General features: G+C 49.7%; 1 protein-coding gene across 3 annotated transcripts in view; it reads left to right on the plus strand.

Annotated features, from left to right (window-relative positions):
- The window catches only part of GRIA4 (glutamate ionotropic receptor AMPA type subunit 4), a 690,840-nt gene extending 677,375 nt beyond the window's left edge, over positions 1–13,465 (plus strand). For all 3 annotated transcript variants that reach the window (XM_029602429.1, XM_029602431.1, XM_029602428.1), the window contains one exon: positions 13,024–13,465. In XM_029602429.1, the coding sequence (XP_029458289.1) occupies positions 13,024–13,188 (165 nt within the window). In that variant the 3' untranslated portion in view covers positions 13,189–13,465. The remainder of the gene's footprint in view (positions 1–13,023) is intronic.
- The last annotated feature ends 1,002 nt before the right edge of the window (positions 13,466–14,467 follow it).

The following is a 14,467-nucleotide window of genomic DNA, read 5'->3' on the forward strand; positions in this document are numbered from 1 at the left end:
GGTAGCTGATTTTATAACATGCACACATAAACGCACACGTTAACAAAATGGTGTCATCATGTGCACGCGCCAGCAAATGCACACACATGTGCACCTGCGTGCAACTTTTAAAATGTACCTTTTAGGGAATAGTCCCTACGTATCATTGCACAATAGCAGCATGAGATCTATTTACAGTTTGGGATTTTTCCAGGTACTTATGATCTGGATTGGCCAGTATTGTAAACAGGATATTGGGCTTGATGGACCCTGATCCAGTTTGGCAATTTTTATGTTCTTAGAATAAAAGACACTCCCTATTGGTTATTTTTTTCCCATGCATAAATAATTTTGTACTGTTATTCTGGTGTGGATATTACAGTAAGCCCTCCTGCTTCCTTCCAAAAGATTTTAGTGATTCCTATTATGTCAGCCTTCATTTCTTTCATTTCTTGAATTACAAAAAAAAAAAAAAGTTATCCAGGTGTCATAAGTACTCAGTCCATAATGGTACAGACCTGCCCTCAGTCCCTCCACCAAGCTGGGTGGTTAATGTTCTTAGCACTAATGTCTCATTTGCCAAGATCATACTTTTGTATGTTATAAATTCCATTATTATACTCAGGAATACAGATTTACTGAATCCAGCAAAATCCATTAACTGGATGAATTTGCCAACTCTTGCTGCTGTTGAAATGTTCCTCTTGTAAAACAGTGATCTGCTTTTGGCGCACTGTTTCTCCAGATTAGACTACCGCTATGTTTACATTTCTAGATCCACCGTATTATGCAGTACCAGGCCCATCTCTTGGAGAATGTGGTTCTTTACTATGACAAATAATCTTCAGCTTATAAAGGCTATGTATGATGAATAGGGGCACTAAGGGCCTCATTTTCCAAAGAGTTACCGCGCGCGATACGGCTGTACCGCCTGCGCTAAATTTGCGAACCGCGATAACAAGCATATATCGCGGTTCGCGAATGCAAATACGGAATAATGTATTCAGGGGGCGGAGTTGGGGCGGGGCAAATGTAAAGTAGGGAGGAGGTATCGCGTGGCGCAAACCCCGCGGCGGTGTTAGCACGACGTATCGCGTGGCGCGAAACCTGCGGCGGTGTTAGCGCGGCTCCTAACGCGGCCAATAACTACAACCCTTTCAAATGCGATACAGTCTATTGCGGCGCACAGCGCGCAGCGCGCTAATAGCGCATTGAACGAAAATTTGCCAAACCAATCCCCATAGACCTACAAATGTAGAGCTGGCCAATAAAAAGGCCTGTTCTTAGTAGGTGAATCTGCTCCACACATTCACAGTGTATGGGGCAGGTGCACGCCATGGCTGACCAGGCCCAACGCAGATGCAGACGCCAGGATGTTGGTCGACGTCGCCATCGTTACAGACATCGGATCTATCTGCCACGAACCTCATTGCTGGGAATGCCAGAGGATGTAGTCATCAGCAGATATCGCCTCAGCACTCGTGCCATCATGGAACTATATGGAGACATACGAGGTGCCCTTGAGGCCCGAACCCGAAGGAGCCGTGCCATCCCCGGCCTGACCAAACTCTTGGCCGCCCTGCATTTCACAGCAAGTGGCTCCTTCCAATCCACGGTAGCTGTTGTGGGTGGCATGTCACAGAGCACCTTTTCCCGGTGTCTGCACCAGGTCATTGCAGCTGTTATGGACCGCATGCCTCGCTACATAGCATTCCCACGCAACAGACAGGACCTGATGGACCTCAAGCGTGGTTTCTATGCCGTTGCCCGCTTTCCGAATGTCATTGGAGCTATTGACTGCACCCATGTGGCCATCGTTCCACCCCGTGAGACGGAGGCAGCCTACCGCAACAGGAAGCAGTTCCACTCCCTCAACGTGCAAGTGGTGTGTGATGCTGGAATGCGTATCCTCTCGGTGATGTCCAGATTCCCGGGGTCAGCGCACGATGCCTTCGTACTCAGGCAATCAGCTCTGTTTCGCAAATTCGAAGATGGCCTGTATGGCGATGGTTGGCTTGTAGGTAAGATCCACATTAACATGCATATAACATTTTTGCAAGGGTCATCTCTGTAATGGCACACAAAGGTGATGTAGACGCCTGTTGTGATGGAGTCACAGGTCCCCATCACAACAGACCTGAGTGGGACATTGTGTTACTGAAAGTGGTGTAATGGCTCAGGCACCCAACCATGTACCATTGGCTGCCAAGCACAAACTATGCAGTACGCCTTGTATGTGGCATGGCTTGCTCACCTCACCGCACAGGTGGACAGCCTACACATATTGGGTGTAGGCATGGATACTGGCAGTGTGCAAGATGAATTGGGACCTGTCATGTAAGAGCAGCTCACATCCACAGGTGTTAGTGAGCCCCTGACGTTCCTGAGACCTTGCATGAACATCTCTACTCAGTTGTGCACATTGAGGGGCAGCCAGTTGACACCATGTATGTTGTTGGGTAGGCATACCGACAGAGAAGGTGTACCTGAGCACATATGTCAGTACACAATGCCTGGTGTGCATACTGCATATGATTTAGACACAGGGATGTCAGGACAGTGGTGTAATGCACCAACTGCATACACAGAGCTGACATACATCTCACTGTTTAGGGGCCCTTCACGTGCTATAACGCCTAATAGCCACACACCAGCTGTGTGCCAAAGCAATCCTGACACCACACACATAAGGTGTAGGGAAACAGGAATGGGCTGCCTCGTGCCATCCGGTTCAACTGCATGTATTGAGCACATACACCCATGGGACAGAAACATAAGTATGTGTAATCTGTTCCCTATGTCATTGCTACAGGAGACGCAGCCTATGGATGCAGGCCCTGGCTGATGACCCCGATCCCCCAGCCTGCCACAGCACAACAGCTGGCCTATAATCAGTCCTTAACTGCTACCCGCATGGTCATCGAACGTACCATCGGCCTCTTGAAGAGCCGCTTCCGATGTTTGGACAAGAGTGGGGGAGCGCTACTGTATGCCCCCCCCAAGGTTGCTGAAATAATCCTGCTTTGCTGTGTGTTCCATAATGTGGCTCTTCGCCATGGAATACCTGTGGCTATAGCTCCAGACCTCAGACCTGATCCCCCATGTGCGCGTGCACGACGGCATGACACCACACTCAGGGGTAGCCAGGTTCGCCAACACCTTATACAGACACACTTTTAAGGTTGGCCTGGGGCAGACCCCTGCCCCAGACGGCCTGTTTGCCCACCAATGGGTTAGGACATAGGTTAGTGTGCAGAGCTCCTGTCAGTCTGCTACGTGCTTCACCTGCTATGTGTGTCCACCCAATAACTGTGTGGGGTGCTGGCCTGCCACAGAGGATGTAGGCCATAATAGGGTGGGGAAGCGCTGCCTCAAGCCTCTGCTGAGGTGCTGTATGTGTGATACCTATTCTGTGCCATTGGGCTAAGCACTTGCTACATACTCTGGGTTGCTGTGCAGTGCACTTCTGCCATCCAAGGTGTACCACACACCTGTGTTATTCCAGATATGGCACACATTATCTGATGGAGTTACCCAGCAACACAGTGCACCTCAGCAGCAAGGACGAGCTACCTGGCCATGCATGCTCCTGGAAGCAGCACACACACATGCCGTCAGACCCCTCATGATATAGATGGCCCCTGTTGGGACACACTGCCACCATTTAATGCAGGCCGGACATACTCCTGTCATGACATCTCACCTGAAGAAAGTGTCAGCAGTGCTGGCTGCACGGAGCTGTGGGCTGGGGCTACCCAGCCACCCTATGCATGTTTGGCTACAAAGGTGATGGCCTGACTGTTGGCATGTGATGGGGAGGACAGCGTGTCAGGCAGGGCGAGAAACCAATGGCTGACCCTATCATCTATGGAGACGCCAGACATGGCTGTTCATGCAGGCTTGTCCATAACTCCACTATTATTTAACTCCTAACAGTCAACACACCTCACCATAGATAGGACTATTAGCTACCTCTGACAATGTGATTATATATACGTATCTTGTTTTCCTTTTCATATGTTGCCTTCTTACTCCATATTCTATATTCCGCTGTTACATGTAACAGGTTTTTCTGCACTATTGTTCAAGTGTAAGCATATTTTGCACTCCTGTGTCATGTGAACCAGCATGATGGGACTATTGTCAGGAATGTTGGGATATAACAAACTGAAATAAATAATTACAATAAATAAAGGATTCCTCATACAGGAAGCATGTGTGGCTCTTAAAGTATGTAGGATACAGTGGCCTGTCGCCCTCATACTGTACGGTATAATGGTACACAGGGCAGGAAGGTGACCGATTGGGCTGAGGATTGGTCTGCGCTCTGACCATAACCATGCCTCCCCCCCAGTCTGGCCACAAGATATGCAAACCCATCCCACCCAGCTTGTGTGACTGGGACAGGTTGCTGTGTTGCCACTATCTGACAATGATGGTGTTGCCCACTGCAGCACCCCATACCAGGATGGCATCTCGGGGTACAGGTGGTACCTAGGCTCTGCATTACACACACACCCCCCCCCCCCCTTCACCACCATCCACTCTTGCTTTGGCCCTCAAGCATGATCCCATGCAGATGTACACCTGGAGCCTACAGGTACTGGACCTTATGAGGGTGCACCTGTCTGGCAGCATGTGACCTGGCTGCACCCAGCGATGTCTTCCACAAGGGTATATAAGGAGGGCCAACAGGTGCCATCAGCCCCTGCCATGGCTGCTCACAGTGTTCAAATACCTCACACTTGGCCAAGCACATGTGCATCCTTAACAATTGTGCTACCTGCTGCACCACAGTTGTATGGTCCTGGTTTCCACTAGCTGGGTATGCAGACGTTGAACAGGCTGCACGGTATATGCTGTATGTTCTGACATGGCTACCTGTTCTTAATGAGGTGGAATGTGTCAGTGAAGCAAGATGTGCCTAAGGGCAGCTGACAAATACCATCACAGTGTTCATTGTTGCACTTGGCCTCTGCCTCAGTGCATACACAGGCCACACAGTGCCATGGACATGGAGGCAACACTGTACACCATGTATGGCAAGCGTTCGACAGGTGACAGCTTCCTGATGTCCACGTACAGTGGACAACCATCAGTCATGGTTTGTGTCCTCCATGGCTGCACCAACAGAGTCCTTAGTAATGCCATGAGTACAGAAGTGTGTGACACCCAGTGATACAGATCTTCATTATAATCTACTGAATTAGAACAGGCCAACAATCATTCACATGCTGCAGAACCCCAGTGTACCTCCCTCCCTACAGGTGTGCTGGTCAGTCAGACGGTGACAGCTAACCAATGTGGCACACACATCATTATCAGCAGAACATTACTGTTTCCACATGCTGAATGACCTGTGGCACTGCCTGACAGGCCATATGTGTAGGAGACCCCTTTACCTTGCTTCCCAAGTATGTAGTGCACAGGAGCTGGTGCACAGTGGTGGTACCAGTACTGCTAACTGCGCTGTGTGCAGGCATATAGGGAATAAGGGCCACACATGGACCTACATGTCCCTCCGCGTGACATAGCTGCACCCATATTGGTACGTTGGGAGGGTAGGCGTCCCATCCACATTATGTCCCTCAAAAAAGGCTTGCAGGTACAGGAGCTACACGACAGGGTTTGTGGCACAATGGGTGTGAGGTGGCTACATAACATGATGGTGACACAGGTCACACAGTCTGTGTTAAATGTCTGCTGAAAATGATGTGTGAGCAACATTGTTCACCTGTAACTGTCGCAACTGCACACCTGTAGGAAGGAAAGTCCACTGGGGTTCTGCAGCATGTGAATGATTGTTGCACTTTTGAGGGACAGTTATGTCTAACAAATATCTGTCACAACTGACCGATACCTGTGACTGCCCTGTACTGGTTAGCCAATCAACATGCCCTATCACCAAGGACAGTCCACCTTGGTGAGTGGCTGGCATATGTGTGTGTAGTGACCTTACATATGTGAAGACACTGTAGGACTGTGGACCACACAGTGTGGGCCATCAGATGGTGGGCCATGTCCACCATTGGAACAGGTAATGGAGGAGCCATGCACACCCCACAGCTAGGAGATGGCACCAGAGGGATGTGTGCCACTATGGATGGGGACCCCTTGTTGTGATATCTGCACCTTTCAGACCCACAAACTCCTACATGGGTGAGTAACAGTGACTGCACAACAGCAGTCACCACATCAGTGTGCACATGGACACCCGCTAAACACACTTAAGGGCTGTTAACCATGTGTTACACTGTGTGCACCCTGTACACAGGTATGACATGTTGCCATTAATATTGTCCCCTCTCTGTACAACTAACAGCCCACTTAGCTGGCTGCTGACAGTCTGTGCAACTGCTGTAATACACAGCATGCAGATAGCCACATTACCTTTCCCTTCCCACACTTGTCAGGGGCCCACAACCTTAATGCTATAAGCGTGCCCATAGGATGGCGTTCCTGGCACACAACCATGCTGCCATGGTGGGGATGCACAACGATATATGGGATTGCACACGGTACATGCTTCGCATGTACAGCTGGAAAGGCCTACACAGTATTGTATGCCAATGGTGCCTGGAAATTAAGAGTGTGCATGCCCTACCACTATCATGGATGTCGTGCATGCCAACCTCTCGGTCAGTCACCCAGCAGTGCTGGATGCTATCATCCAGTTACCTGCATAGGTGAGAGACCATCTAGGAAGCAAAGTTGGCTAGTACCTTAGCATCAGTTCGCCTTACTTACATGGTGTGGGTCATGCACAGATAGGTACCATACTGAACCCTGGTCAGATATCCATGTCTGGCCTCCTCACCAACATCAGTGCATGACATGAGCAGTGCTATTGCAAGACATAGCTGCCCACCTCTTCCCCTTTCCTCACAGATCAGGAGTGCTGGCATACATCAGCAGACTCCATTACTGTGCATTCCCTGTACTGAGGAACAATACCTCTTCTACTGTCAGGGACATGTCTGGTACTGCCCTATGTTTGACTCTGTAAGGTATGTGGCAGACAGGTGTACATGTAGCAATAGTGACCCTCAGGCAGGGGACAGTTTGGACACTCTGTATTGCTGCAATGTGGGATATAGCATGCAAGGTGTGGCGGGGGGACACCAACAGCACATTAGGAACATAACAACGACACAATAGGTGGCAGGTTAAACAGGATATTTATTCCTGACAACATTCAGCAGGGTATAGTCAAGTATTATGTGAGCAGTAACAGCATACAATTGATGTTCCTAGGTATTCATTATCTGCAAGTACTAGATAGCTAATGGATCCAAAGGGATCCAAATCCGGACTACATCACTCCACCATCAGCAGTATTCACACATATGCAGGTAGTGGGTGTTATCAGTACTGGCAAAGCATGATTACCTAGGAACAGGAAGTGGCACCCCAATAGCTTGGATACTGTAATACATAGTTTACCGCTGGTCAGTATACAATGAGTAGACAGGCATAGGCCCCAGGCAGTCCATGTTGAAAGAGTGCACTGAAAGAGGACAGCCTGACAGGCCAGCCAGCAGAGTGAAAGTCCAGGCCCCAGGCAGTCCATGTTGGAAGAGTGCACTGAAAGAGGACAGCCTGACAGGCCAGCCAGCAGAGTGAAAGTCCAGGCCCCAGGCAGTCCATGTTGAAAGAGTGCACTGAAAGAGGACAGCCTGACAGGCCAGCCAGCAGAGTGAAAGTCCAGGCCCCAGGCAGTCCATGTTGGAAGAGTGCACTGAAAGAGGACAGCCTGACAGGCCAGCCAGCAGAGTGAAAGTCCAGGCCCCAGGCAGTCCATGTTGGAAGAGTGCACTGAAAGAGGACAGCCTGACAGGCCAGCCAGCAGAGTGAAAGTCCAGGCCCCAGGCAGTCCATGTTGGAAGAGTGCACTGAAAGAGGACAGCCTGACAGGCCAGCCAGCAGACAAGGTACCCAGCGGTTCAGCATGTAGGCAGCAGGCAAACACATGACGGTTCAGGCTACAGCAGTGAAGGGTCAGGACCAGACAGCAGCAGCAGCAGGCGGAGGACACAGCAGCAGCAGCAGGAGACCCAGGAGGACACAGCAGCAGCAGCAGCAGGAGACCCAGGAGGACACAGCAGCAGCAGCAGCAGGCGGAGGCCCAGGAGGACACAGCAGCACATGGCGTTTGGAGACATGAGGCACAGATTGCACCACACAACCAGCATCAACATGCCGTCAGCAGACCGGTCATCCTACAGCACACTGTCAGATTGTGCAGCTCTTGAAACAGAAGGTGGCAGACAGCAGAGTGGCACAGCGAATGGCGGTGGGAGACAGCAGAGTGGCACAGCGGATGGCGGTGGGAGACAGCAGAGTGGCACAGCGGATGGCGGTGGAACAGGTGAGCAGGTGGGTGGGAGCTTTGCATGGTGCGTCCCCCTCCATCTCGACGGCACTGCCCCTCTGTGGGGAGCAGCCAGCAGGACATCCTCTTCCATCTCGACGGCACTGCCCCTCTGTGGGGAGCAGCCAGCAGGACATCCTCTTCCATCTCGACGGCACTGCCCCTCTGTGGGGAGCAGCCAGCAGGACATCCTCTTCCATCTCGACGCCACTGCCCCTCTGTAGGGAGCAGCCAGCAGGACATCCTCTTCCATCTCGACGGCACTGCCCCTCTGTGGGGAGCAGCCAGCAGGACATGTTCTTCCATCTCGACGGCACTGCCCCTCTGTAGGGAGCAGCCAGCAGGACATCCTCTTCCATCTCGACGCCACTGCCCCTCTGTAGGGAGCAGCCAGCAGGACATCCTCTTCCATCTCGACGGCACTGCCCCTCTGTGGGGAGCAGCCAGCAGGACATGTTCTTCCATCTCGACGGCACTGCCCCTCTGTAGGGAGCAGCCAGCAGGACATCCTCTTCCATCTCGATGCCACTGCCCCTCTGTAGGGAGCAGCCAGCAGGACATCCTCTTCCATCTCGACGGCACTGCCCCTCTGTGGGGAGCAGCCAGCAGGACATGTTCTTCCATCTCGACGGCACTGCCCCTCTGTGGGGGTGTGCATCACAGTGTTGATTGGGTGTACCTGCCCATACCCCATTTATGGGCATGTTGGTCCCCTCAGGGCCCCTTGCCACGTCCAGATGGTCCACTGGGTGGTGGCAGCTTCTTCGGTGGACGGCCCCTGCGGCCTCGGGACACTGAGGGACTTGGCTGGGGTGTTGAGGTTGCCGATGAGGATGCCTGCACGTCCGGCAGCCGCTGCACAATCTGCATCATGATGGTGCTAAGCGTGCCTATTGCTGCAGAGAGGCTGCTCCCTACATTTGTCAGCGCTGCTGTCATCAGGTGGAGGTCTTGCCTCTGCTGCCTCCATGCTCGCCTCAGGGCACGTAACTCCAGCGCCACCTGTTGCACCGTTGCGTCAGCCACTGGTTGCACCTGGGGTTGCAGAGGTGGCGCTGCTGGCGGTTCCTCCGGGCCAGGGGGATGTCCCATGACCATTGCTGGCCCAGCTTCCAGTGCAGGGCTGACTGGGGACATCACTGGTGTGTCCGGGATGGGTGGGGTACCCACTGAGCTCCCCGGGATGGCTGCCCGCAGAGGAGTGTGGGGGTGGCCCCACTCGAACTCCTCAAAGGCCTCAGTCAGGGTATAGGGGCTGCCTGGGGTTGGCATTGTAGCCTGCACCACCTCCTCCTCCTGCTCCTCCTCCTCTGACCACTGTGTCTCCGCGTCCATGTAGAATGGCCTCGTCAGCATGGGCGGCCGCCTGAGCCCTGGTGGATCTCTGCTTGTGCCTGGGCCCTCCCAGCTGTCATCAGAGGGCTGCTGCCTGGGACCAGATGGCTCTGTAGGAAGATTGGGGAGAAAGGGGATACACTGCATCAGTACCACAGCTGTTCTGTCATAGTACTGTGATGGCACACAGGGGCAGCTAATGTAAAACCAACATGTCATTCTGCATATACAGTACAGTTGAGTCCTTTGGGACATTCCTCATGGCATGGGTGGTGGGGCTGAGGCCTGAGGCCTGGCCCTCATGGAGACAGTGAGCTGTTGCCAGCATGCCTTGCACCCTGCTGCCTGCCCCTTGCTGACTGGGGGAGGGGGGCTGGGCCCAGAAGCCTGGCCTGTGCACAGGCCAGGCTTCTGGGCCCAGCTCACTGTGTCAGTTAGGGCCTGGCCCTCATGGAGACAGTGACCTGTTGCCAGCATGCCTTGCACCCTGCTGCCTGCCCCTTGCTGACTGGGGGAGGGGGGGCCACTACAGTTCTGCAGAGCACATGGGTAACAGAAACTGAAACCTGGCCTAAACATTGTGTCACGACCGTTCACGGGGGTGGGGGGGGGGGGGGGCCCAGAGGGCAACTTACCATCTTCGAGGTGGGATGTATCCAGGTGGGGATGCAATCCCTCGAAGACATCTGGTCCCAGCCGCTCCATCAGTTGCTGCTCCATTGGGGTGAACCGGATGGGGCATGGGGACCGTCCGCCTGTGTTCTTCAGGTACTGGTTCCTGTCAGCGATGCGGGTCTTCAGCTGGGCCTTAATGTCGCGGTAGCGGTGGGCCACCTGCTCCCCGGTGCGAGGGATGTCGCTCTGCCGCTGTATGTGCCCAGCTATGCTGGACCAGATCTCGGCCTTTGCTGCCTTGCTGGTCCTCACCGACAGGTTCCCAAACAGCCGCGCATAGTGGCGCAGGACACCCTCGATGAGCATGTCATTGTCCTCCTGGCTGAACCTGAGGGCACGCTGCCTGACCCTGGCCTGGCTGCCTGGTTGGGGTGCCACTTCCGGAGGGTTTTCCTCCCTGTCCTCTCTCTCCACCCCCCCAGGTTCCCCACTCCCTTCCTCCCCCCCCACCTGACCCTGCACTTCCCACTCCCTTTCCCTCTGCCCTGCCTGTCTAGCCCTACCTCTTCCCGCCATCCTATCCTGCCTCACCCCATCCCCCTCCCCCTCCCTCCTATGTCTTCCCTCCTGCCTATCTCTCCCACTACCCCTGTCCCTGTCCCTGCTCCTACTCCTCAGTCCCCTACGTCCCTCCTCCTCCTCCTCCTCCCTCCCCCCCCCCCATCCCCCTCCCCCTACTCTCAACACCCCTCTTCTCTCCTCTCCTGCCACTCCTCTCACGCTCCATCCTCCTCTCTCCTCCTCACCACCACCAACACCACCACCACCACCACCACACTCCTCTCCTCCTCCTCCTCACCACCACCACCACCACCACACTCCTCTCTCCTCCTCCTCACCACCACCACCACCAACACACTCCTCTCTCCTCCTCCTCACCACCACCACCACCACCAACACACTCCTCTCTCCTCCTCCTCACCACCACCACCACCAACACACTCCTCCTCCTCCTCCTCCTCCTCCTCCTCCTCCCCCTCCTCCACACAGATGGACAAACAGTTGACTAACAAACTTGCACTCAAACACAGATTACAAAAGACACAAGGTAAAGGGTAACAAATTATAACAGAAACACAGGACAGCGCACTCAGTATTCAATTCTCTAAACCACTTCTCTATACCACCAACACCTACCTTCTCTATCCAACACTCCTTCCAAACCCTCAAAGGAGGAGGGGCAGGAAGTCAGGTTTTATACCAGACACATTATCGCGTGACGCGGTATTTGGTTTCATTTTATATCGCGTACCGCGGCAACGGCGCGGTACGCGATATTATTTTGAACTTTTCATCGCGTACTGCGATATTTGTTTCGCCGCACGCGAAACAGCTTCGCCGCACGCGAACCCGTTTCGCCGCACGCGATAGTAGCGCGTGCGGCCAAACATTTGCGAACCATGAAAAAACACCTATTTGCATGGGCCACGCCCCCGATTTCTATCGCACGCGGTAACAATGCGTTACCACTGCGATAATGGAAAATGAGGCCCTAAGTTGGCAAGAGGCTATGTTTTGCTCATTACCTATGAAAGGAACTTTCCTCTCTAAACCTTTTGGTCACAGTAAAATAAGTACATCAGCCTATTATGTATTATAATCAGACATTACATAGAGAGGCATTTTGAACTCCATTTGTTAATTATTTCCTTCCATTGTCTGCCTCTGGAAAAAAAAATCCATATTGTACAATGTCATTATGAATGATGGATTGATTAATTCAGTCTTTGGCGGCAAAAATCTTTGTTGTACAATGTCATTATGAATGATGGATTGATTAATTCAGTCTTTGGTGGCCTCTTTCTTCTCTGAAGGTAGACACACACCTGTAGCAAAATTTTGAACATCCAGGCACAACTTTGTCATATCGTGCTAGCCTAATCCACATTCTAAACCTATGAAGCATATTTATTTTATAATGTCCTCTTTCATTTTATTTTAAACCAGCTTTTATGTAATTTCTCTACATAATGATGAAAAGGGATCATTTTATCTATAATAATCACAATATCATGCCTTACAATGGACCTTATTCAATAAAGTTTTTTTTCCTATAGACACAAAAATCAGGAAAAGTTCTTTATAGATAAGACCCAATGTATTTCCTGCCTTTCTGTCGGGCCCTATATTTCCTCATTGGGTTTCATTCATGTATCTCATATTATCTAAAATATAAGACTAAACATTAAAATAAATGAAAACCATTATGAGTATCTCATTTGGCTGTAAACAAATTTAGCATGACTGAGGATTCATGTAAATTTATGTTTTGGGGATATATTTTTTGCTTTAGTCAAAGCATATAACAAATTTCTGAAGGATTTACTATTTAAATGGGAACTAAATAAACTAAGGCAGAATAAACCAGTCAACATCATAAATCATCAAGCTATAGATTATCAGTTTGGTTTGAGGTAGTTCAAGTTTGAATGTAATATATCTACCCTATTTTTATCATAAATCTTATAACTTTCACAATATTTTCTGAGCGATTAATATTTTTGAAAGTTCATTTATATTTATAGACACATATGTATTTCTTTAAAAAAATAACATGAAACAAATGCAGATGTCTACAGATCAATATTTTGGTGTTTTTGTGTGCCAGGTTCAATGTTAAATGGAAATATTGTAATACTTTCTTTTCTTTCTTTTGAACTTAGTTGACCTTTTCTGAAGCCATAAGAAACAAAGCCAGATTATCCATCACAGGCAGTGTAGGAGAAAATGGTCGCGTATTGACTCCGGACTGCCCGAAGGCCATACATGCTGGAACTGCAATCAGACACAGTTCAGGATTGGCTGTAATTGCATCGGACCTACCATAAAAACCAAAAAAATTATTGAGTGCCTTAACTGAACAGTGTTGGTGACTGATGGAAATACAGCACAGATTGTGACTCATGACATGGGAGTGTCGTTAAAGAACCTTCTGACCTGGCTGAAAAGCAGGAAGTACATCGGAATGCACCAGGCATCATCAGCAACAACGTGTGCATGAGCTCAGCTCGGAAACCCAAACTCAGATTTTATATCAGGAAAATTCAGAATTTAGTTTTTTGGGGGAGGGATGAGGGAGGGTATGTTAATATCAACAGATTTTACTTGAGGGCATTTAAGCTAATAAGGCTTGACAATTGGTGCATTAAACTGTGACGTATCTGCACAGAAAGAGCAGCATTTGGTCTCTATCTTAACAAAAAGAGAAAATAGCTATAGAAGTCAGTGAACCTGCTAACCTGTGTCTCAAGAGCATCCATGTATACAGTGGGAGAATATCCAGTTGTGGAAATAAATCACTAGAAAAAAACTGTGATATAAAAATAATAAACATGTAAATCCTGTGAAAAAAATAAAGAAATTATTTACATTTTCTTTACAAAAAAGAGGAATATGAAACATGCTTGCTTTTTAACTGATGTAAATTCAGTAGAGGACAGCTCTATTCTTTTTTAACCATCTTAGGGAACAATTCATTGCAATAATTGATATCAAATGCCATCACTGTTATAAAATTGAGACTTTTTTTTTTTTTTATAAAAGTTGCTGGTCATCCTCTTGTTTGCTGTTGCATTCACTTTATTACTTCATTCAGTGTTCCACAAAGTGCATCTGTCTAATAACAACAACAAAAAGTTAGAGTATGACATCAGTCTGCAGTGTAGAGTCAAAAGAGACTACGGGTCACCCATGTTTCCAATATTATTTATAATCTTGTTCTGTGTAAGAAATTGTGGTTTTTGTACCCACCAAAAGAGAATAAAACAAAAACTGTTCTTATAATATGTGCGGAGCATGAGTTGTTTTCTGATCATTAGGAATGCAGTTGGAAAATGTCAGTGTAAAACTGGAATCAATAGACAATTAGACATATGTGATGTGGCCTGTTAATTAAGCAACAAGGCATGACAGCTAGTGCTTTGTTCTCAATATTGTTATGTCCTTGGTGGGTTATATAATAATTACCAGAGAGCCAAATATTAACACAGACCAAAGACGATAAGAAACAATATACACAGGGAACCACTGTCCTAGAGTGCCTTATTGTTTTGTTCGATGGCGTTCTGAAGTTATTGTGGAATAAAGATTATAATAGTTTGGTGTGGT

This window comes from Rhinatrema bivittatum, chromosome 5 (genome assembly GCF_901001135.1).
Source record: "Rhinatrema bivittatum chromosome 5, aRhiBiv1.1, whole genome shotgun sequence".
Taxonomy (NCBI): domain Eukaryota; kingdom Metazoa; phylum Chordata; class Amphibia; order Gymnophiona; family Rhinatrematidae; genus Rhinatrema; species Rhinatrema bivittatum.